General features: G+C 43.3%; 1 protein-coding gene across 7 annotated transcripts in view; it reads right to left on the reverse strand.

Moving 5' to 3' along the window:
• Positions 1–2585: 2585 nt before the first annotated feature.
• Positions 2586–24245, reverse strand: part of SEC24C (SEC24 homolog C, COPII coat complex component) — a 64270-nt gene continuing 42610 nt past the window's right edge. For all 7 annotated transcript variants that reach the window (XM_061634585.1, XM_061634586.1, XM_061634590.1 and 4 more), the window contains 8 exons: positions 23265–23361; positions 22936–23081; positions 22022–22160; positions 20819–20937; positions 19640–19819; positions 17424–17615; positions 4619–4708; positions 2586–4116 (listed from right to left, as the gene is read on the reverse strand). In XM_061634585.1, coding sequence (XP_061490569.1) covers positions 3976–4116; positions 4619–4708; positions 17424–17615; positions 19640–19819; positions 20819–20937; positions 22022–22160; positions 22936–23081; positions 23265–23361 — 1104 coding nt within the window. In that variant the 3' untranslated portion in view covers positions 2586–3975. The remainder of the gene's footprint in view (positions 4117–4618; positions 4709–17423; positions 17616–19639; positions 19820–20818; positions 20938–22021; positions 22161–22935; positions 23082–23264; positions 23362–24245) is intronic.

Genomic DNA, 24245 nt, shown 5'->3' on the forward strand with positions numbered 1-24245 from the left:
ACAGAAGGGATACTATATTTTTAAAGTAATATATATATACATATGGGTAAACTGGAACAGGAGATCCTCAAAAAGGCCATCAACAAACCACTTATATGGTGGCAATACATTGACGACATCTTTAAGGTCTGGATGAATGGTAAAGAGAATTTGGAACAATTTAAAAATTACATCAACTCCATCCATCCCTCTATTAAGTTTACATTTAATAGTACAAATGACAATCCGCACATTCCTTTTCTGGATGTCCTTCTTACCATTGAAAACAACAAAATAGCCACTGATCTCTACAGCAAACCCACTGATGCCCACACCTATTTAAACTGGAAATCCTGCTATCCTAGGCATATAAAGAACATTGTGTATAGCTTAGCTCTGAGAATGAAACTTATTTGCAACACTGAAGATAAATACCAGAGAAGGATCAGTGAACTTAAAGAACACCTTCTTCGAAGAGGATATTCTCCACATATTATCAATTGCAACATCCACCGAGCCTCCATTCTGTCCAGAGAAAACCTCCTCCATCATACTGAGGTGAGCAGTGAGCAATGGATTCCGTTTGTGGTAGATTTCCATCCGGCATCTCCTAACTATCACCGAGCAATCAAGGAGAGCTACCCATTGCTGGCAAACTCTGAACATCTTACCAGAGCCAACAGCAGGCCTCCTGTTATAGCATTTCGCCAACCTCCTAATTTGCGCAGACTGTTGGTGAGCGCTGTGCTTAAGCCACCTATCACCAATCCAGGGTCTCATCCTTGTCACTCCAAACACTGTATCACCTGTGTGTACCTCAGGGAGACAGCCACTTTTACAAGCACTAGGACAGGCAGGACATATTACATCAAACAGAACATCACCTGCAGGTCCTGCAATATAGTTTACATCATCCAGTGCAAAAGACCAGGATGTCATATCCAATATGTAGGAAAGACCACAACTGACCTACGCACGCACTTCAGGAACCACAAGTGGGCAATTTTGACCAAAAAAGTGGAGCAACCAGTTGCAAAGCATTTTAACATCGAGGGTCACAGCCTGTTGGGCTTTTCCATTACAGTGATAGAGATGCCAGCAGATCCAGCAGCATTGACCAAAAGGGAGAACTTTTGGATTTACTCTCTGGACACATTGGCACCACATGGCCTGAACCTGGAGGACAGTACCACCACTACTTAGCTTCTGCAAATGAAGCCCCTCTGAGCATTCCATCCTTGAAGCTCTATAACGGCCACCTTGGTAACAGCATATGTATGTTGGCAGCTGATGAAGGCGGAAGCTGAAACGTTTTGTTAACCTCTGTTTGGTTAATCACAATTACGTTTATATATATCATGGCATAACCTATGTGGAACTGAATTACAAGACTGAAGGAAGGGGACTTTGTACAAGCCTAGAGGCACTTGCATACTTGCTCATTTCACATATTGAAGGACTGAGTTCTGCAACTGAAAAGAACTATTAGGGTGAAGCCATGGTTCACATGAAGCACAATGTCTTCATTTTTCATGAGGCTAGAACTTCCCACCAAGCAAAGATCTTTACAGACTAGTTATTTCATGGCAGTCCCCGCCCACATAAAAATGTCTAGCAGCGTTGGTTTCTGACTAGAGGCAGGTAAACAATAACAACTAGTTTTTCCCTTTGTTATGTATATACACGAAGATACACCCAGGGTTATTTACTAAGCAGCAATATGAACCTGGGTCTCCCCAGCTACACTACACTAACCCCTATATTGTACTGCCTTACTCACTGTTTGGGGTGTGTATGAATCAATGGGAAATGTTTGCCTTAAACTGAGAAATAAAATGTAGCCTCTTAACATGATAAAATTTGCCAGCATCCTACTACTTTTTATGACATGCTTTCATCTATCCCCCAGCTTTTTTCTTTCCATCTTCCCTTCTTTATTATGCTGTAATCTTGGAAGCGAGTCCCACTGAATTCAAGAGGTCTTTCTTTCTACATAGGATCACATGTAACTTCTTTGTTGTTCTCCTCTCACTGGCACATATGCTCCCAATGCAACTAATCTTCAGGCGGAAGTAAGGCCTGCTGATAAAAATGAGTCAAGATGTTTCAAGACTGATTTTACCAGTAGCAGCCCTAAACAGTGAAGAAAAATAAGCAGAAAAAGGGTAACTGAATAATGTTCAGGGATATGGATAGTTAAATAACCACCCCGCCAGTCAATTGAGCAATCCCATAAGAATATGCAATAGCACACTGACAGAAATAGGCTACAAAGAGAGTGCAATGTAAGTCCCTTATTGCATGATCTGGAGGAAATTAACATTGAGATAATCAATATTCATGAAAACTGGTAGCTATGGGGGAACCTGTATTTCTTTTCAAGATGGTGGTGTTAGCATACTTTGCCTTTTCATAGACTATTTTTTTCTTTTCCCTAATGGGAAATGAAAGCTGAAATGCAAATATCAAGAAAGCAAAATCTTATAAGCACCTTATGGAATTCTTTCACAGACTGCTAGGAGAAACAGTTTTATTTGCCATTGTGGAGCTTGATTGAGTCACCTGCACACCAGCTCTCTCCCTTCCCCAAATTACAGGGCTTGGAAAAAAATAATCAGTATTTATTTACTAACAATGACATAAAATACATCTTCATATAATTTTATTTCTTTACAAATTAAAAGATGCATTGAAAAAAGTGAAGAAAGGTTTATGATCTTGTATTTTCTTTTATATTAATTCTAAAAATTAGTATTCTGGAAGTCTGGTTGTTGTCTGGGTTTGGGGAGCAAATCTCTTAACTGGTTTAACACATTTCTAAATTTTGGTTGGAGACAGCACGTATGTTTGGCAGGAAAAGGAGGGGTATCGGCCACACTTGCAAATGTATGTAAGACTGCTGAGAAACTCCTTGAGATGCGGTCAGTTACAGTTCTTGGGACACTCCCCTTTGCTGTGCGATGAAAGGGAAGACAAACTAGCTGCGACAGAAGGAAAAACATGTACAAACACACACGCATACACGCACTATTGTTCGTGGGACTAGAACCCACACTCCTGGATTATTTAATCTGTCATGTACACAAGGTCCTTCAATTTTAGTGGCAGATGGAATAAACACATGATTTATATTCAGTCTTAAATCCATCTACCTCCAAGCACATTCCTGTGCCACTTATAAACATTGCTTTCCAAAGTGAAAAGGGGAAAGCATGACCATTTTCTTTGAAAAGGATATTCCAAACAAAACCTACCATGTGAATAGAAAGTGGCAACAGACCAGCAAAGCAAGAGGACACTGGCAAAAAGAAGGATGTTGCTTTTCCCAAATGGATGGTGGCAACACCTGTTCATGCAAACCCAAAATAGATTTCACTTTCCCCAAAACAGCATCTGCTCATTATCACTCACTTATTCCAAGGCAGATCCGCACAGCAACACAACTACAATGAAGGCATGTCTACTCTGCTACCTTGGGCTAAACAGTTCAGATGTTTTCTAGAAGATGCCACTTTATAATGTGCTTATAGCACATTGCTCTCTCCACATATAAGGTGGATATGTAAAAAAAAAGTAGCTTGACTGCTTTATTAAACTCCTACAGTTTGAGTAGGGCCTGCCATCCATTTTCCCCTTACCTGGCTCCTTTTCATACAGAGTATCACATTCACAAATATAGCAGCCACTGTGTAGTTTTGAAGAGCAGTAACTTTTTTACTTGATGCTGAATCAAGTATAGTGAAATTAAAATGACATTTGTTAGAACTGGGGTTGTCAGGAATCAAATAGCATCCCCCAGCAGATTTTTTTTTTTGTCTGTCCATGTCTCACTTCTTCAAAGGGTTTGGGAGATACTGTAACTGTTTATGCAGAGTGTATTAAAATTATGGAATTGTACAGGTTTCTGCATTGTCCTTCTTGAGGGAGCTGGGCCCATTCATCAGGCGGTTAGTGAACATCGAAGTGTCAGTGCTGGAATCCAGCACATCTCCAGCTCTAGCTCAGCAACTGGCGAATCTCCTTGTGCATGTGACAGAGGAAGTCCACATATGAAGCACCCCCATTCATGCTCTTATCTTCCACCAAAAAGTGTTTGAACAGCAAATCTAGTTTGTCTTCCTGCTTGACAATCAGGAGCTACAAGCAAAATAAAAGATTAGTAAGATGTTAGAGAGTGGTGTGCAAAGTAGTACTGGAACCTCAGGAAGTTTTAACACTGGATAGCTATTACATGAATATAGGTTTGTACAACCAAAAGGTATCCAGTACAATATATTAATAATATAATATAATAATAATAATAATAAATTTTATTTTTGAGTCGCCTATCTGTCCGAGTTAACGGACACTCTAGGTGACGTACAATAATATAAAAGACAGCATACATATCAAACAACCATAAAAACATCTGTTAAGATACCTTTGGTTGCCGGAATGTAATAAGAGTCCCATTCTAACAGATGTAGTGAAAACACTACAAGAATCCATGCTGAGGTTCTAAGAAAGTAGCACACCAGTCCCATTAATCCAGTATTGCGTTATTTTTTCACATTATTCAAAAATAAGTTTTATATAAATTATTTGCTGACAAAGGTCACAAAAGGTAGTGATAAAAAAATAATAAGCAAGCATCAGTTACCTTCATATAGCGTGATCTTTGAGATCGGAACATATCAATGATGGATCGTACTCTCTTCGAGAAGGGGTTGTCCAAAATTGGTAGTGTGCACTACAAGACAGAGTTAGAGCATCTCAAGGCACATCAGGAACCATTTCAAACAGTCAGTTTGAATTTTAAGCACATGGGTCACAGCTAAGTTATTTATTAGTCACAAACATGTCATAATCAGTGAAGACAGAACTGTTGGTTCCCTACCTGAAAGGTAATTTCGTGTTACTGGACAGAAACTCATCAGCTTGGGTTATACAGCTTCACCTTGTGGTCGCAGGCAGGAAAAAAGAGTTGAGGGAAGTAGGTTGCTCCTAGCATTCCTCAGTTTGCATCCTCGACAAGCTCAAATAGGTCAAAGGGGGGGAAATCATGCAATAGTGGAACGCAACAACCTACTTCCCTTTATGCTAGACTTGTGTGAGAAAACACTGGATTACCAAGAAAAAGGAAGAGACAGCCACAAGGCTGATGAGTTTCTGTCCAGCAACACAGAACTACATTTCAGGTAGGGAACCAAAAGTTCTTTCTTGTGTTGCTGAAGAAACTCATCAGCTTGGGATGTTCTAAAGCTTCCCATGTAGGGACAGACATATGGAAAGGACTGTCCATCAAACAGGGAGAACTAGCTGTAGGACCCTCTGGCAAAAGGCAGGTTCTGCTAAAGCATATATATCAATTTTATAGTGCTTGGTGAATGAACTGGGCAATGCACAAGTGGCCGCTCTGCAGATCTCATCCAATGACAGAGCTACAGAGGTGGCAGCAGCTCTCATAGAATGAGCCATAATTCTAGTCAGGACTAGCAATTTCGGTGTTTCATAGGCAAGTGCTATACATGCCCAAATCCACCTCAAGAGGGTAGAATAGGCGACCCTCTTTCCCAAGGAGGCCAAATGGAAAGAGATAAAGAGAGAGTCTATTTGTCTACGGGCTTTTGTTCTAGAAACATAAACTTTGAGGGCTCTCTTTACATCAAACGAATGCCACACTCGTTCAAGGGGGTGGATAAGATTAAGGCAAAAGATGGGAAGAATTGCTGCCTATGGAATCTAGTCAGATCCTTATGGAGAAAGGAAGAGTCCATACAGAGGATCACTATCTGAATGAAAAAACACAAAGGTATTTAGCCACTGATAATATATTTCATTCTGAAATTCTATGGGCAGATGTTATCGTCATGAGAAAAAAGGACTCTCAGTGACAGAAGTCTAAGGGAAAACTTGCTGAGGGACTCAAAGGGTGGCTTCTGTAAGGCCCCGAGCACCTTATGGAGATCCCAAGATGGGTATCTATGCACCACAGGAGGACATTGAAGGGTCACCCCCCTAAGGAATCTCTTCAACAGATGGGAGATAGTGTGGGAAGAGAAGCTGGAGAAGATATAGCTGTAGCCTGCCTCTTCAGGGTGTTGGGTCTGAGACCCTTTTCAAGTCCAGCCTGGAAAAAGGCCAGAAAAGTAGTAATCTTTGGATTGCATACAGAGAGGCCTTCAGCAGAGTACCAGGATGTGAAATTCTTCCAGCCTGAGGAGTAGATGCGGATTGTGCAAGGATGCCAAGATGGTGTCGCTCACATCTGCACTGAGACCAAGTTTTCTTACGAGTCTCCTGTCAAGAGCCAGGGTGTCCAGATGATGTAGAGGGCCTTGTGAAATCAGATCCAAACATGGTAGTCTCCACAGAAGGGACACCGCCATGTCTAGAATGTCTGAGATCCAAGGACACCAAGGCCAGAATGCTGCCACAAGAATCACTGAGGCCTTTTTCTCCTTGATCTTGTGAAGTACTTGAGGAAGAACTGGGATTGGAGGAAATGCATATAGCAGTCCTGGAGGCCAAGGAGTCGATACAGCATCCATTGCTTCTGCTTTGGGAGAGTGGAACCTTGAGAAGAACCTCTTGAGCTGTTGATTCTCCAGAGAGGCAAAGAGGCCCACTAGGGGTCGCCTGAGATGAGATCTGATTTGGTGGAATACCATGCAGTTCAGCATCCCTTCTCCTGGATCTATTGTTCTGTGGCTGAACCACTTGGCTTGGATGTTCAAGGAGCTGCTGATGTATTTAGCAGCTAAACAAGAGAGAGGGAGTTCTGCCCAGTTCATGAGAAGACGTCTCCACCTGCAGCCCCACCAACCTCACCCCCCCCTTGTTGATGTGAGCTTTCACAGTATTGTTGTCAGTTCCGATAAGAACATGGGAGAGGTAGAGTCAGCTAGGCTGGTGCGGACCAGAGAGAGGGCATTCTCAGTTGTGGCCCCCACCCTCTGGAACTCTCTGCCATACAACCTTCACCATGCCCCCTCTCTGGTAGGTTTCCGCCAAGGATTGAAAACTTGGTTGTTTCAGCGGGCATACAAGTCTCCTAGATAATTTTAGTTTACAGTGTATAGATGTAGGTTGGTGGATTATAATTGTTTTATGTTAAAACTGTATTATATGTTGCATTTTTAATTATGTACGCCACCTAGAGTGGCCGTTCATTCGGCCAGATAGGCGGCCTAAAAATAAAATTTTATTATTATTATTATTATATTTTATTATTATTATGTTACGAAGAACTGCAGAGCAAGATGGGACACCCTGAGCTTCAGCAAGTTGATATTCATCATTCTTTCAGCCAGAGACCAGTGACCTTGGTCATTGTTTTCTGGAGATCTGGAGAGATACAAATCTGGAGATGCCGATTGGCAGCAATGGCATCCTGATAAGGTAGGAGAGACCACTGTAACTTGCAAGAATGGTGTTTAGCCCATGGCATCAATTGTGAGGCTGATACCAGGAGGCCAAGAACTCTTGCTAGAAACATGAGATCTGCATGTTTGGAGCATGATAGGAGAAGGGCGCCGACCTTATGCTTTGAATTCTGTCACGTGAAAGTGATATTGTACCTTCAGTAGTGTCCAGGAAGGTCCCCAGATGAGTCAGGGTCTGAGTTGGATGTAGATGGCTTTTTTGAAAATTCATTAGAAAGCTGTGGTCTTGTAGGCAAGCCAGGGTAAGCTGTAGATCTCAAAGAGCCCTCTGTCTGGGTGGGGAGTGAATCAGTAAATAGTCCAGGTAGGAGTAACTATGGATGCCCTGGAAGCAGAGATGTGTCACCAGGGCAACCATAATCTTTGTAAATGCCCTTGGGGCTGAGGCCAACCTGAAGGGAAGGGCCCAAAATGGAAAGTGCTGGCCATCGTAGAAAAATCAGAGAAACTTCCGATGGTCGGGATAAATGGGTATGTGAAGATAAGCCTCCCTGAGGTCTATTGACATGAGGAAGTCTTGAGGATGAAGGACTTCCCTGATGGAGGCCAATGTTTCCATCCTGAACTTCTTGCACATGACCCATTGGTTGAGAAATATGAGGTCAAGAATGGCTCTCCAGGCATTTTGATCCTTCTTCAGGACCACAAAGAATGTTGATTAGATGCTGAAGGAGGACTCGCCTGGAGGCACTGGCTCAATGGCTGCCATGGAGAGCAGATGAAGGATAGCACTCTGAATGATGTCCCTCTTCTCCTGAGAGTTGGACACTGGAGAAGGAAAATCAGGAGAGTAGCTGGGCACAGAGATTTGTAGCCCCGAAGAATGGTGCTGAGAACCCATTTGTTGGTGGTTGAAGACTCCAAGGCTAGAAAAAAAATGCTGTAGCCTGCCACTGACTTGTAGGGCTGTGGCATCATTGTAATTGCTGATTCTGTCCACCCTTACTGGAGGTGGAGGGCTTGGAGTTTTGCTGAAAACATGGAGAGAAGCGGGATCTGTTCCAGTTGCCTCTGTTTGGTCTAGTATCCTTGTTATCTTTATGGCGGATGGGAACCACAAAAGGAGTGACTCAATTGTTATGATGAGTACCTGTGACGAAATCGCCTGTCATCTCTATGTGAGGAGACCAAAACCTTTCTCTTATCCTGCGATTCCACCAAAACATCTTTCAATGCCTCTTCACTGAAGAGCTTTCCTCCTGTATAAGGAGCCATGGAAAGGATGACTTTTGAAGTGATCTACATCCCACTACTTTAGCTATAAGGTCCTCCTGGTCATCACATCTGCTACAAGGGACCAGGCTACAAATTGGGTGGCATCCACAGTTGCATCTGCCATGTAGGCAAATGTCCTAGAAATTTTCAACAAGGTCTTGCGAAGCCGATCCAGAGTTTGGTTGGGATTGTCAGTTAAGACATCCAGTCAAACTAAGGCCACACTAGTGAAGAAAGAAGCAGCACAGGATACATGCATGGTCCAAACAGTGGCTTCATGTGCTCTAAATATAGCATAATCGAGGTGCCTCTCATTAGGATCTTTGAGCTGAGTATCTCTATCTTTTGGCAGGACATTTGAGAGCTGAAACAGGATGATCAATGGCTAGAATTTTCAATAAGTCTGTGAACTCAGAGTCCAGGTTATAAAGTTTATTAGTTAAGGAAACAGCTTTTTTACACTGAAGTGGGGTATCCCATTCAGCCTTGGTAATAGCCTTAAAGGAGTTAGGTATTGGAATACATTTGACTGAAGGTTTTGGTTCCTGCAGCACTACCTTGCCTTTAGACTGGGCTGGAGGCAGGTCAATAGGAGGAGAATTAAGTTCCAGAGTGGTCAGTATTCTGTGCAGCAATGTAGCAAAGTAAGAGTCATGGAACACGTGTTGGGGTGTGTGCTCTTCCCTCATGGAGCCCTCACTCCATTTTCCTCCCTCCGACCCAGGATCTACAAAGGGGTCAAGAGGATCTGCATTCACAGAAAGGGTGACCTGGTCATCCCTGAGGGAGGTCAAAAGCAAAGAGGTTAGGGGGAAAAGAGGTAATAATAATAATTATTATTATTATTATTTAATTTATGTGTCGCCTATCTGGCCTGTGGCCACTCTAGGCGACGTACATCTCGGTTACAATAAAATACATCATAATAATACAATACAAACGATAAAAACTATAAACAATGACAGTTCAGAGTAATGGGCAATTTGTCATAGAGATTAACCCTCCCCGGAAGTCCCAAAGGCCTGTCTGAAAAGCCAGGTCTTCAAGGCCTGGCGGAATACATTCAGGGATGGGGCATGCCGAAGATCATACGGGAGGGAGTTCCAGAGAGTGGGGGCCGCCACTGAGAATGCCCTCTCTCTAGTCCCCACCAACCTAGCTGTTTTAGTTGGCGGGACTGAGAGAAGGCCCTGTGTGGCTGATCTTGTCGGGCGGCATAATTGGTGGCGTTGGAGGCGCTCCATCAGATAAACTGGGCCAAGACCGTGTAGGGATTTAAAGGTTAATACCAACACCTTGAATTGGGCCCGGAAAACAACTGGAAGCCAGTGCAGGTCGAATAGCACTGGGGTGATATGCTCCCGGCGGCGACAGTTTGTAAGTAGTCGAGCCGCTGCATTTTGTATAAGTTGTAATTTCCGGACCGTTTTCAAGGGTAGCCCCACATAGAGCGCATTACAGTAATCCAAACGAGAGGTGACCAGGGCATGTACCACCAATGGGAGCTGATGAACAGGAAGGTATGGTTGCAGTCTACGTATGAGGTGTAATTGATACCAAGCTGCCCGACTCACTGCCGAGATCTGAGCCTCCATGGATAGCCTGGAATCAAGAACAACCCCAAGGCTGCGGACCTGGTCCTTTAGGGGCAATCTCACCCCATCGAACATCAAGTCAATATCTCCCAACCTTCCTCTGTCCCCCACGAGTAGCACCTCAGTCTTATCGGGATTCAGCTTCAACCTGTTCCTTCCCATCCATCCACTCACGGATTCCAGGCACTTGGACATGGTCTCCACAGCCAACTCTGCCCTCCTATCATCCACCAGAGCGACCAAGGCTGTTTCAGTTCCATGTCCAGTCCTGAAACCCGATTGGTATGGATCCAAATAATCCGTTTCATCCAAGTGTGTTGACAGCTGATTAGCCACCACTCGCTCAATGACCTTGCCCAAGAATGGTAAATTTGAAATTGGGCGAAAGTTGTTCAGAACTTGGGGATCCAAGGAGGGCTTCTTTAAGATGGGCTTTACAATTGCCTCCTTGAGGGCTAATGGCATTACACCCTCCTCCAGGGATGCATTAACCACCGCCTTAATCCCCTCGCCCAATTTATCTTTGCAGCTCACAAGGAGCCACGACGGGCAAGGATCATTTAGACATGTGGTAGGCTTCACAGTTGAGAGCACCTTGTCCACATCCTCAGAAGGGAGAGGCCGAAACCAATCCCATTCAACCGGCTTGCAACTGGCCAACTCTGGTTCATTCACTGTATCCACGGCGTACGGGATCAAGTTCCGTAAGTGTTCGATTTTGTCGGCAAAGTGCTTTGCTAATTTGTCACAGGAGGCTTTTGACTGTTCCAAGGGTTCCTGAGCAACTGGACCGGCCAGGCTTCTGACCACTTGGAACAACCTCCTGGGACAGCACTCCGCAGACGCAATGGAGGCAGCAAAGAACCTCTTCTTTTCTGCCTTCACTGCCACTTGATAGGCAGCTACTGCTGCTCTAACCTGTGTCCGGACATCTTCGGAACGTGATTTCCGCCACCGGCGTTCTAGTCGTCTCACCTCCTGTCTCAGATTACGCAGCCGTGGTGTATACCATGGTGCTAACTGAGTTCTGTTCAGGGGGAGAGGACGTTTCGGAGCCACCTGGTCCAATGCCCTGGTGATTCCCTCATTCCACTCTATCACCAGGGTATTGACCGGGCGGCCTTCAGCAGGTTCCAATTCCCCAAGCGCAGTCAGGAATCCTTCTGGATCCATCAGGCGCCTGGGGCGGACCATTCTAATAGGTCCTTTTCCCCTGCGGAGGGTGTGTGGCATCGAGAAGTCTATATTTACCAGGCAGTGATCTGACCATGACACAGGGGTGGAAGAAACCACCCCCAACTTCAGAGCACTTCCCTCCCCTCCCAGGACAAACATAAGGTCGAGAGCATGACCGGCTACATGGGTGGGCCCAATATTACTAAGCCGCAGTTCCCAGGAAGCCATGGTTTCCAGGAAATCCCGAGGGGCTCCAATGAGAGTGGTCTCGGCATGCACACTGAAGTCACCCAGCACTAATAATTCTGGGGACAACGCCCGTACAGCCGAGACCACCTCCAGCACCTCGGCCAGGGAGTCTGCTGTGCAGCGGGGTGGGCGGTACACCAGCAGGATCCCCAAACTGCCCTTCGGGCCCAACCTCCAGTACATGCAGTCAACAAACTTAGTCCTGTGAAGAGGTGGTCTGGTAAAAACTAAAGACTCTCGATAGATGACTGCCACTCCCCCTCCCCGCCTTCCTACCCTCGGCTGCTGTGCATAACGGAAACCCGGCGGGCACATGGCCTCAAGAATGGGAGCTGAGGCCTCATCCAGCCAAGTCTCCATAATACATGCCAGGTCTGCCCGCTCATCCAAGATAATATCATGAATGTGTAATGCTTTTTGTACTACAGACCTGGCATTACATAACAGCAGTCGAAGGTCGGTAGGAATCCTGCATCCCCCAGTTATCGTCTGGTTCTGGACAGGCCCGGAACATGGGATGGGTATTAAGCATCTATCCCTTGTTCCCCTAATCTGGCCTGGTCTGCCAGAAGTACCATTCCAGCGCCTGCCACCCACTTTTTCTATAGTTTGGCCCCTCACCCTCCCTGTTCCATCCCTCCCTGGCTTGCACATGCCCCTATCCCAGGCCACCGATCAGACAGGCCGCCCACCCTACAACAATAATAAACCGGAGACCCGCCTCTATCACACTCTGTAACTGTAGATTAATTTAATTTAAATTTAAATTAAAATCAGTACAATTTCCATCACATCCACACATCCACACATCCATACACACCCCACATTTCCATAATCAACAACTAGCAATAATCCTAATAATGTCAGTGGTGGCAATAATGAAGATGACACTCATATGCAATGGCGAAGCAGTTCACAGATAGTGCTTGCAGATAGAACTCGCAAGTAGAATATAATCAGAGCTGTGATGAGCTCAAAGCCAAAGCCCACAGCAACGGAGCTGGCAACAGTGATGGTACAGCAGCTGGTAGCAAAAATAGCAGCACCTATAGTCAATAAGCAAGGGCAGAAAGTCCACACTGCAATAGCAGCCGCATTCCAGCAGATGACAGAAGACAGCAACGGCAGCCGCAGTAACAGGGCAACAACGGCCCGAGACAGCACAAGGACCGAGAACGCGGCCCCCTGCACTAGGCAAGACCGCGGCGCCCAGATCCAACGGCGATCCAAGGCCGCAGTGCCACAGTCACCCAGCGCGTCCGGCCACAACGAAACGACTGCCCAGAGCAACAGAACGGCAGCGGCTCCACCCGAACAGCGACCGACAGCGAAGTCCAGGGCAACGCAGGCCACAGCAGACCAGTGGCACCCAAGCCCAAACAACGACGGTGGTCCGAGAGGGCCCATGGGCTCGGTGCGACGTGGCGCGGCACGGCGTGACCATCCACACCCAGCCGCAACAATAACAAGGCAGAGGTAGAGGTATGTTCTGTGGAAGTAGAGGCTTGCCTATGGTTAGAACAATTAGAGTGTGCCTGCAACTGTCTAGGAGGCCTGGCCTGTGATGAGGAAGCCACACCAGGGTGTGCAGAACCATGAAGCACATTGCATTGTGCTACAGAAGCAGGAGGAGAGGGAGCGGCAGCCTTGAACTCTAAAGATAATTGTCCCATTAGAGATTCTTTAATTTACCTCAGTATGCTGGCACTGAGAAGGAACTCTTGGCCAGCATCATCAGAATCCTGAGTATGGGGACTTCCGGGAAGGGTGACTTCGCTTGTGCCTGCTTTTGAGACGGGCTCCCGCCTCAAAAGAAGCTTATTCAGATATAAATCAGTCAGAACATTTTTTTTTGACTGATGAAATTTCTCCCGGGCAGGGAGAAACGTAGAGATCAACCTCAAAAGCCTGTTTTTGTTGGGAGGACTGGATTTCATTAATTTATGAGAAAAGGTCCAGCCAGCAATGCCGGACGGACTTCCGAACAAGCTCTATCTGATTAACGCGATACGTTTATCTTTTCTTCAAAGAGAAAACGGACTAACAGGCAAGCACCCTTCTTTCTATTATTTTTTTTACTTGGTTTAAATTGTTGCAGCAAAAAGAGATTTGTCAAATGAATCAGCTTTAAAGAACTTCTGGGTGAGCTATAACTCTTCTCTGTTATTCACGAAATTAACAGCTTATCTCTGTTTCTATTGCAAAAAGCTGTCCTGGAAGTGCATTCTAAAGATATAAACAGAAGAGGGATTTCTATTCCGAGGAACATTATATTGTCTGGGACTATTCTCTTTTTGGTCTATTTTATTTTGACGAATCTGCTTCTTCACGACGCCACTAACTGTTTTGATGCTGGGAACTAAATTTGTTTTGTGTTCTTGAACATAGAGAGATAAGGCAGGCTGCTCTGTTTATACTGTGATGTCATCAAGCCTGGAATATTAACCCAATTGTTGCTGAAATAAGAAGTGGTTCTTCTTTATTTTTGTTTTGTTTTGTTTTGGTGGTTTTAAAAATGGCAATCAAGAAAGTGGCTGAGAATCTGGAAGTAATTATGTTTCAGAAAATAATGGATGAGATTGAGATAACGAAACAAACCCTGCGACAGGGCAGTAAGGAGCTGAAAATTGAACTGAGCAAAATGACGCAGGAGCTTAAAGAAATAGGGGATCTTGTGAGAGAGGAGAATGAGATCAGAGATGAGAAAAGAAAAAATAAAGGGAAGATACAAGCCCTGGAGATTGGAACAAATATGGAACTGGAAAAAGATCTGGAGTTTATGGATATTAGAAATAAAATCTACTGTTTGGAATTTAACGTTATCTCTGAAGAAATTAATGAAGATATTAGAGATAAAGTTATCAATGGCTTGGATAATCTTCTGGACTGGAATGATGTGATGGAGCTTGATATAGAGAAAATCTATGGAATTAACTGCAGCCATGTGACAATGGAAAAACTCTCAAGAGATGAGCCAGTGCATTTTGTAAAAAAGAAGAACACAGATATGACTTTACAACAATATTTCAGCAACTTATTCAGAATTGATGGCAAGAAAATATTTGGGATAGAGGAAATTCCCATCAGACTCTTATTATATGACTATGGCTATGACAGCAAGATTATTATGGAATACTGATAATGGAAGATTGGACACTGAAATTACTGGACTTAACAGGACTATGGAAGATGGAAGATGGAATTAATATGGATAATGGAATAATGGCTATTGAAATTATTGGACCTAACAGATTTTGATGAGATGGATTAATCGATATGTTTATTTGGACTATGGTTATGACAATAAGATTATTATTATTATTAACGAGATGGATTAATCGACATGTTTATTTGAAGAAAAATTGATAGATATATTTCTTAAAGAATTGAAACCTCTCTTTGACTTTTTGTGGAAAGAATAAAGTAATGTTTATGAGATTTGATGATTAATTAAGATAACTACTGGAGGAAAGTGATTTTATAATATAATTTAAGAGACAGGATTGTTATATATTATAGACCTACAACTGATTTGATCTGCGACAAATGGGAAGTCAACATTTTATTTTTTTGTTTAATCATTTTTGTTTTGTTTTGTTTTTTGTCTTTGAATGTTTTATGAAAATTTGAATAAAAATTATTGTAAAAAAAAAAGAATCCTGAGTATGGGATGAAGGCTGTCTGACTTCAGAAAAGGCTGGAAAGGTCTGTTGAGCTAGTAGAGGAGACTCTAGAAATCCCAGAAAGTCCTTCTCTCCAGAGGAATGAGATGGAGACCGCTGTTGCTGAACATGACCCCCTGTATCACCATGATGGTGGGAAAGGGATCTCTCCACTGTTGTGCTTCGCAGCCTTGAGGCATGGGTCAATACTTGCTGTTCATGATAAAAGATGGATGGCTCCAGAGTACACGGCTTTTTTGCCCCCAGGGCTTTGTTTTCACCATGGGAAAACTCCAAATGCCTGTGCTTCCGCTTGGCCTTGCGGACAGCAAGGAGCGCAGCAGCTGTGCATGCCTCTGGTGATTGACTTCTGGATGCCATTAATGTGGTCCCATCTAAGGTAAAAGAGGCAAGTGGAGTGCAACACATGCACCTGACACAAAGGTCTGTCTGCTTCTGTGTTGGAATTGCTTTTTAATATGTGTGTATGGTTTTAATATTGGAAATAGTTTAATCTTATTTTAATGTAGACTTTGTATGTTTTTAATTATATGTATTTTTTATCTGGAAGCCGCCATGAGTTCCAGTTTTGGAAAAATGGCGGGGTATAAATAAAGATAATAATAATAATGCTTTAAGACTTTTTTTTAATAATATGTTTACCTTTTTTTAAAAATGTCTTAAAATGTTTTTAAAGTTATAAAAATAAATAAATAAAGGCACGGTGGACTCAGGCAGAAAACATAAGTTGTATGCAAAGGAAAGAGACTATGACTTCATTCTCCCCCCTGGCTGAACAAGGCCAAGACCAGAGTAGCAGGCAGAGAAAGGGTAAGGGCGGGAAACAGACTTTTTTTTTTAAAAGGAAAAACAATCACTGGAAGAGTATAGCAGGATAAAAGGGAGGAAGAAAGGCTTTAGAAGAGAACCAACAATAGTCAAAAGAAGAAAAAACCTGAGGAAAAAGGGGAACAAAAGCAGATTGTGACCAGTTTAATGGAGGCAGGAAAGCGAACTGAGGAATGCTGGGGGGAACCTACTTCCCTCAACTCATCTTTCCTGCCTATGACCACAAGGTAGAGCTGTAACCCAAGTTGATGAGTTTCTCCAATAACATGAGAAAGTAAACAGCTAGCTTGGACCTCACAACTAGCAAGAGGGAACATTCCTAGTTTAGCACATGTTGAAAATGATGAATGCATCTCAAATACCATTCTGACCCACGTGTGGAAGAGCGACCCAGTCTTGGTGAAGTTCTTCCCATAGCATTACCCCCTCTTGCCCTTGGAAATGGTTTGAGAACTGCCATAGCTCAGTAGCAGAACATACAGGTCCCAGGTTCAATCCCTGGCACCTCCAGGCAGGGCTGGGAATGTCCCCAGTCTCAAACCCTGGAGAGCCACTGCTGGTCAGCGTAGACCAGGAGTTTCCAAACTGTGGTCCATGAGCTTCATTCAGGTGGTTCACAGTGTGTTTGAAGACAGGCGAAGGCACATCCATTACATTAAATAGTCATATTGGTTTTTAATTGTGTTTTTATTGCTTCTTACACTGTATTTTATTGTATTACAATTCAAATTGTAATACAATAAAATATAAAAGAAATAGATGCAATGAAAATGCAATTTAAAATGATACAGTATCTAGCACAGCACATTACAAGTGCTACCACAGGCAGAAAAATCATTAAGTGGTCCACCAAGACCATCAGCAATTTTCAAGTAGTCCACAGGAAGAAAAGTTTGGGAACCACTGATAAAGACAAGATGGACCAATGGTCTAGGTATGAGAGGCAGCTTCCTTTGTTCTTACATTTTTGCAACTGGAAGTAACTGGAAATGTAGCCCTTCTATGTATCCATTTAAATAAAAAGCACATGAACTTGCAATGTTAATGAGTTAAAATGCAGCAAACCCTTGCTATATGTTATATGTGGCTTTTTACTTGTATTTCAGATGTTTATTTGTTGTGAACCGCCCAGAGAGCTTCAGCTATGGGGCGGTATAGAAATTTAATAAATAAATAAACAAAAGATTATTCCCATTATTCTGGGTCTTGCTGGATCTTTTGGGGAAATAATAATAATGAGAAATCTTCCTGTTGTCCAAGGTGATCCTACTCACCATAGAGCTGCTGATCTGGCTGAAAGATGCCACGCCAAAGAGGTTTTGGATCAACCCTTGCTGAACATTTACTCCTATCCACAAAAAGATATTCAGCCCATTTTCTAGCAGGTATATGTCACCCTTGGAGAGCCGTTCTTCAGAGTTTCTGATTGCTGGTGGTAAGGAGTCACTGTTGTGATCTATTTTGGTCTGCAGATATAGGACTGGAATTACTGTCTTGCTGGATACTTACATGCTCATAACAATATTTACCCAGGTACGACAAGTTTTGCAAACATCCCCTGAATCACACAGTTTAGGGCAAAATGTGACCATTGTTGCAACATGCTTAGAATCCCATCTTTCATTTAAAAAGGTGCTTCAGGAGAAGAGCTATAGCTCAGTAGTAGAGCACATGCTTTGCAGACAAATGGACCCAAGTTCAATTCCTGACACCTCCCAGTAGGGCTAGAAAAAACTTCTGCTACCTGGTCAAAATGTATTGAATATACTACTGAACATGAATTGTATGATCAATTGTCAACTGTAGCTAAATCAACTTGGTTATCTTGCCTCCACACTTTTACTGCTAACTTTGCATGCCCTTGTGATTCTCATCTGGGGACTGTATTTCGTTTTTCTGTAATTAATAATTTAAAAAAAGAAAAAGACTTCTGTCTGAAAACCTAGAGAGCTGCTGCTGGTCAGTATAGACCACATAGAGTCACGTGGACAAAAGGTCCGACTCAGTTTAAGGCCGCTCCCTAGGTTAATTTATTTTATTTAGAAGATTTATATCCTGGCCTTCGGCATGATGCCTAGGTGCAGCAGGTCACAACAATTAGAATACAATACACAATAAAAACAAAAATGAGCACACATCATTAAATATATCTGCCAGAATAGTCATGTAACTTGGTAATATAGATCTTTCAGCCATATAATAGCCCACTAGAAAAGCCTGGTGGAAGAGAAGAATCTTTAGTGTTGCCAAGGTTGGCCCCAATTAAAGCTTGGAGGGGGAATATTCCATAGCTGGGGCACTTCTACTGAAAAAGCCCACTGGTGAGCCACAGATCTCCTAATCTCCTGCAAAAATGGCACTACCAGAAGAACTTCCCCATCCATCCAACATCAAGGTACAGGCAAGATGATATGGGGAGAGGAGCTGGTCCTTCAGATACCTGTCCCAATGTATTAATAATCTTATACTTGCAGACCTACCTGAAAATACAAAAATGTTTTCCTATATCAAGAGGATGCAAACAGGGCTTGACAATTCTTGGCAGTCAAACCAAAAGGCATGGCCTCCAGGATGCTGACTTTTCTCTTGTCAAAGAACTCACATTGCCTTCCCTGCTGTCCTCTACAGCTCCAGGTTTGGAAGCGGAAAGTGTGGCAGAGGGGTATTATGTGGTATTGCACATGAAACATGGCTCCTTGTTCAGTGTCCAATTTCCTAAGACAAACAGCCTTCACATAACCTCAAGAGCAGGACTGTGCACGGAGTCTTCTGCTGCTCTTGCAGTACCCTAATCAGGGATGGTGTCTGTAAAAGGTGCCCTATATGCGTATGTGCCCCTTCCTCAGACTATTGTTTGGGATTATGAGAATGACTAGGCACGAGCTTCAGGATCACATGGTTCCTCCTCTTCCATTTCCCTCATTGTGATTAGAAACCTTTGTACAATATACACTGACTGCAAAGCAGGATCACTAACCATAGTCTGATCCTTTCTTGTAAGCAAGACATAGTTTTCTGGATTGAGCTGACATATCAATATATGGTTTGAAGCTAAATCAGGAAGTTTCTGATTGCATGTAGCAAAGGAGGAGGGAACATATGGGTGTGAAGCTCTTGCTATTCAATTCATGATTCGGTGTTATATCTAAATGCAACAAATGAAACTGCTTTTTGAAAAAATATTTTTCACAGGGTAAAAAAATAAAACCTCGAACTTGTCATTAACCTTTTTCAAAAGCATTCAATAAAACTGAAAAATGTTGTAACGGACCTAATTAGAAGAACAATACTATTAATGTCCTCATCTTGCAGGTAGAATATCTTGATATGATTACAAAGGTATGTGCCAGAGCTCCAACAGAAATGCTACCATTTTCTAAGTTCCGAGTACTCCCCTCCCCACAGCAGCATCCAATTATCTTAATTTCCCCTTGTTTCACGAGTTGTATGTTTAAGCAATTAAAAGCCTTCTACACGCAGAAGCACTTACCAGAGGCAAGAGTCTGGGGTAAAAGAAAACATTTGTTTCTGCCACATCCATAGAAGTGACTAGCTGGCGGATGTAGGAACGGTCATCAGTGGTGACTTCTGACCCAGGCTGGAGCATATCACTTTTCAAAACACAGTTCAGATACACAGGGAGTAGTTTCATACATTCAGGAAGAATCAGCTAAAAGTGATAAGACGTCAAATTAGAAAAAAAAATCATTAAGGCGGGAAAAGGGGTGGGTGAAGGAAAGAGAACTTTAAGAACTCTTTACATCTTAAAAACTCAACAGAACCACCACTAACTTTAGCACAGATGTAACCCCCCCAGCCTATAATAGAGAACAGTAGAACTACTTGAGAAGGTTCATGAATTGCTGCTGTTGCACTTCAGACTAGAACTGCAACCTATCATAAGTATCTGATTAGACTTGAGCATTGTATATTATACAGTGTATAAGCACCTTCAAGTGGATTACAAGCAATATGACATGCCATTAAGTAAGCAGAATCTGCCTGTGAATCTTAAGTGTCCAGCTGCCAACCAGGAGGTCTTGGCAAACAACTATTTTCACCAGTAAAATATTATCCAGCATTTGAGAGCAGCTTTTTAGCCCTAGTTTTTGATGAGCATTTTTCCCCTAGGAAGAATCCAGATATTTGAAACACAATGGGAAATCTGATCTCACATATTGCCTCTGCCTTTTCTCCACTCTTCTGACACATTCTGCAGGATGCATCTTGGTTCTATCCAGGGGCCTTTGAAGTCAACTGCTTTATAAGCAACGGCTTCTGCCGTTGCTTTCAGCTCATGACCTTCTATGGTCTGGACAGCATATACTGATTGGGGCTGGTGAACAGATTGTCCCTGCGTTGGGGCCTACATGGTCTTTTGGTCCCTTTCACCTGTGATACTATGATGTAACAGCTTTACTATCACTGTGTTATAATAAAACGAACATCGTAACAATACGATCACCCAGGTTTGTTTCTTGGTTTAATAAAATTCATGAAATGGAGGAGGACTGGCTACCCTATTTCACAACTATCTGAAAGGCAATTCTGAGGAACAGCCAACAGCTTCCTTTCCATGTTAGCATCATTAGATAGATCTTTTCCTAACTACTTCTGACTGCCCTCCCTGTGTCCAAACCCAGGATTGGTATCCCACAAAAACAGTTACCTGTCCAGCAGAAGAGGGGCTAGCGCAGTTTTTCCGGTAGCATGCCAGGATCTGGGCACACTGATTGATCAGTGTATCTCTCACTGCCTTGACTGGATTGTTTTGAACTCCACGATATGCTTCAGGAAAAAAAAGCAAACTGTCATCTTAATTGTTTTGTCTTGACCAAGAGATGACTGATGTGTCACTGAAAATTCTTTCAGCACAACATCAATGATTTAAGCAGCACACACTGCTTGGCACTTTTAGCCTTCTCTCAACACACACAACCTTTGGATTTCACAGGTGTTCACTGGGGGTTATGTAGTTGTGATGTGTGGACACAGTTACGCAGTTTGCACTAGCAGGAAAAAAAAAAAAATCAAAACAGACAGATCCTCAAACCCACATGATATTCTCCTGTATGGCACATAAAGGAAAAGTATGTGTGTATATTTGCTATCCTCTTAATCATTCACCAGGCCACGATCAGAGTGCCCAAAACTCTTAATTACAGACATGCAGGCCCTTTCAGGGCCAGAGTAGGTATGGAAGTGCCAACCTTCAAAACCTCCACTCTGATACAGTAAGTTCTATACCCTAGGATCGGAGCAGGTCATTATAATAAACATAGCCAGTATGCATGTTCCAGTTGAAGCGCTCTTAAGCAGTAAGTTAACTGTATAGATCTGATGGTGTATAAATAAATGAAGGACCTCCTAGGAGGGGTGTTGCTCACTGTCCACAACACGTCCTTGATAGTGGGAGCTAAACATGTGTAACCTGATTCTAGGAACAGCTTTTGACTTGGCATCTGGTAATTATACTTTACTTTTGTAAAGCCTTTGCTTGCAATACAAGTTATGGTTCCATGTGCTTATTTTAACTGTCTCCCTTAATAATGCCCACATTTTTTGGCCACACAATGATGTACATAACATTAAGTCACATGTATGCTGGCAAACCCTGGGAACAAACGTGTCATAGGTAGGAGAAAATATAAACAAGGCTTTTTTTCTCATAGTCACTGTGATAAGATAGAGCGTGAACAGGTCTTATTCAACAGAGGCTATTGCCAAGTCCTGGTTAGGATGCTTTTGTATGTACATCAGCTTGGAAGGTAGGGCTTTCAACTATCTTCACAGTGCATGAAGAATGCTCCCCCACAAGGCTTCCTGTACCTCACTGCCCTCTCCAGGAAACTGTTACAGGGTGGCCCCTTACCAAATTTGGCCAAGTAGTTGATAAGTGTGTCCGTCTCACAGTTCCTGTAAAGATCAGCCAGCTGTGTGCAGCAGTTCAAGGAGAGATTGTGAATACGCAGTCGCCTCTGTCCCACACAACTTGTATACAACACAGCACACTGCATGAGAAGGATTATAAGCAGAACTGTTAAAGAGTGTCTGCTTGTATGTATGAGAAACAGTTCATCCCACTACATGCATTTCCAACAATTCTAACTAAATAGCAGTGCTTAAATCAGGGGTGGGGAACCAAGCTTTGCCCATGGACCAAACATGGCCTGCCAGGCCTCACCATTTTGCCCACAACACAAGGTTGTTTGGAAGAAGCCATGCCCACCGGCCTTACATCTGATGTTTTACATGACATCAGGTGTGGACCAGGTGAGAGTGGGATTTCAAAGGAGCAACTGGGAGCTTGAATCAATCCTTTGCTGGAGCAAGGCATACTCCCGACCACAGGTTAGTTGATGGCTGGTAGGACAGCACCTTGCTCAAGGAGGGGGAAGTGGTTTCCATTCAATGGAAACTGCTTCTCCCTCCCAGTGCTGCTCTTTGAAGCCACCCTCTGCAGCTCCTTTTCACTTCCAAGTTGAAGATAGAAAGGAGAAGTGTAGAGAGGCTTGCAAAGGGCAAGAATTTTGATGGGAGGGTGGCTTCCACCTGCCAATCATGTGACAACACAACTGATGGTTGGCTGCCCCACCCACCTATCAAAGTTGACCCATGGGTTGGGTCCAAAAAGGTTACCCACCCCTGGCTTAAAATGGGTGCTGGCTTGAACAGCATGGAATATTCTTGGGCTTTAAGTATTTAGCATCTAAACAAGAACTAGGATAAGGAACACACATATTCCTAAGGAATGGCATCCATTATCATCCATTTTGCATGCCTCACCTGAAGGAGGGCTCCACTATCTTCACTCAGCTTATCATCATGTTTGAATTCCACTGTGATTGTTTTGTCACAGTCTAGGCCTGCTAATTCCACATCTGTTGTGTTGCTCATGTAGAAAGCTCCAAAGAAGTCTGTTGCTCGAATGCCTAGGAGCCCAGAAGACACCCAGTAAAGAACCCTTTAGAGTCAACCAGTCCAGAAAGCCACTATTGAGCAAAAGGGGATGTCTCTGATGGTAAACAGCATCCTAACTTTAGCAGTTTTGGGGGCTACACCTTGGTGTGCTCTCATCCAGACAGCATATGCGCTACACTTTCATAAGTACTTACCAGTGCTTGTGCGGACCCTCATAACAGCATCAAAGCCCACTTCTTTCTGAACATCTCTACGCAAGTCATTCAAGAAGCGTTCCTGATCTGTTTCCACCTGGTATACATAAACAGTAGGTTTCACACAGCCAGTATACAGATGCTTTGCAAATGTAAATCCTACCAGTCTTCAGTCCTAGGATCATCTTGCAAGACTATCTTGTATCTCCAACTTATATAAGAACCAACTCTATCTAATCAATTAAACACCCAAATCATGCATGCACACACATCTGCAGACTTAAAGAAACCTGTTACCTGCAAGCTATACAACAATCCACTAGCTCTCCAGCTTGTTTCCAGGCCCAGTTTAAAGTGCTGGCTTTAACTTATAAAGCCCTTAACAGCTTGGGACCAGGTTACATGAAAATGGTGTTCTGCCATATATAGCCACCTGAACCTTAAACTTCTCTTCAGAGGTCCTGCTCGATGTGCGCCCATGAAATGAGGCACAATGGGAAGGCTACTAGGGAGAAAGTCTTCTTGGCAATGGCATCCCAGCTGCAGGACAGCCTTCGCAGAGAGGTTCTCTAGGCTCCATCTTTGTGGTCTTTTGACACAAAGTGAAGACTTTTTGTTTCAAACAAATAGCATATCAAAGAAACAAAATCTGGAGTCCCAATGTGTACACTGTGTTTATTTTGTAAACTTAGGTATTAATAGACTATTTTCTCTCTGCCAGATTAATTAATTTCTAACGTATTCTTACATTTTAATATATTATTTTACTTGTTTTGTAAACTGCATAGAGAAGATGCGTTAATGGGTGGCCACATACATAGAATCATAGAGTTGGAAGGGGCCTTGTAGGCCATCGAGTCCAACCCCCTGCTCACAGCAGGAAATCCACAGCTAGAGCATCTCCCGCAGATAGCTGTCCAGCCTCTGCTTGAAGACATCCAGCAAAGGGGATCCCACCACCTCCCTAGGCAGTCGGTTCCA

Source organism: Rhineura floridana, chromosome 7 (genome assembly GCF_030035675.1).
Source record: "Rhineura floridana isolate rRhiFlo1 chromosome 7, rRhiFlo1.hap2, whole genome shotgun sequence".
NCBI classification, from domain to species: domain Eukaryota; kingdom Metazoa; phylum Chordata; class Lepidosauria; order Squamata; family Rhineuridae; genus Rhineura; species Rhineura floridana.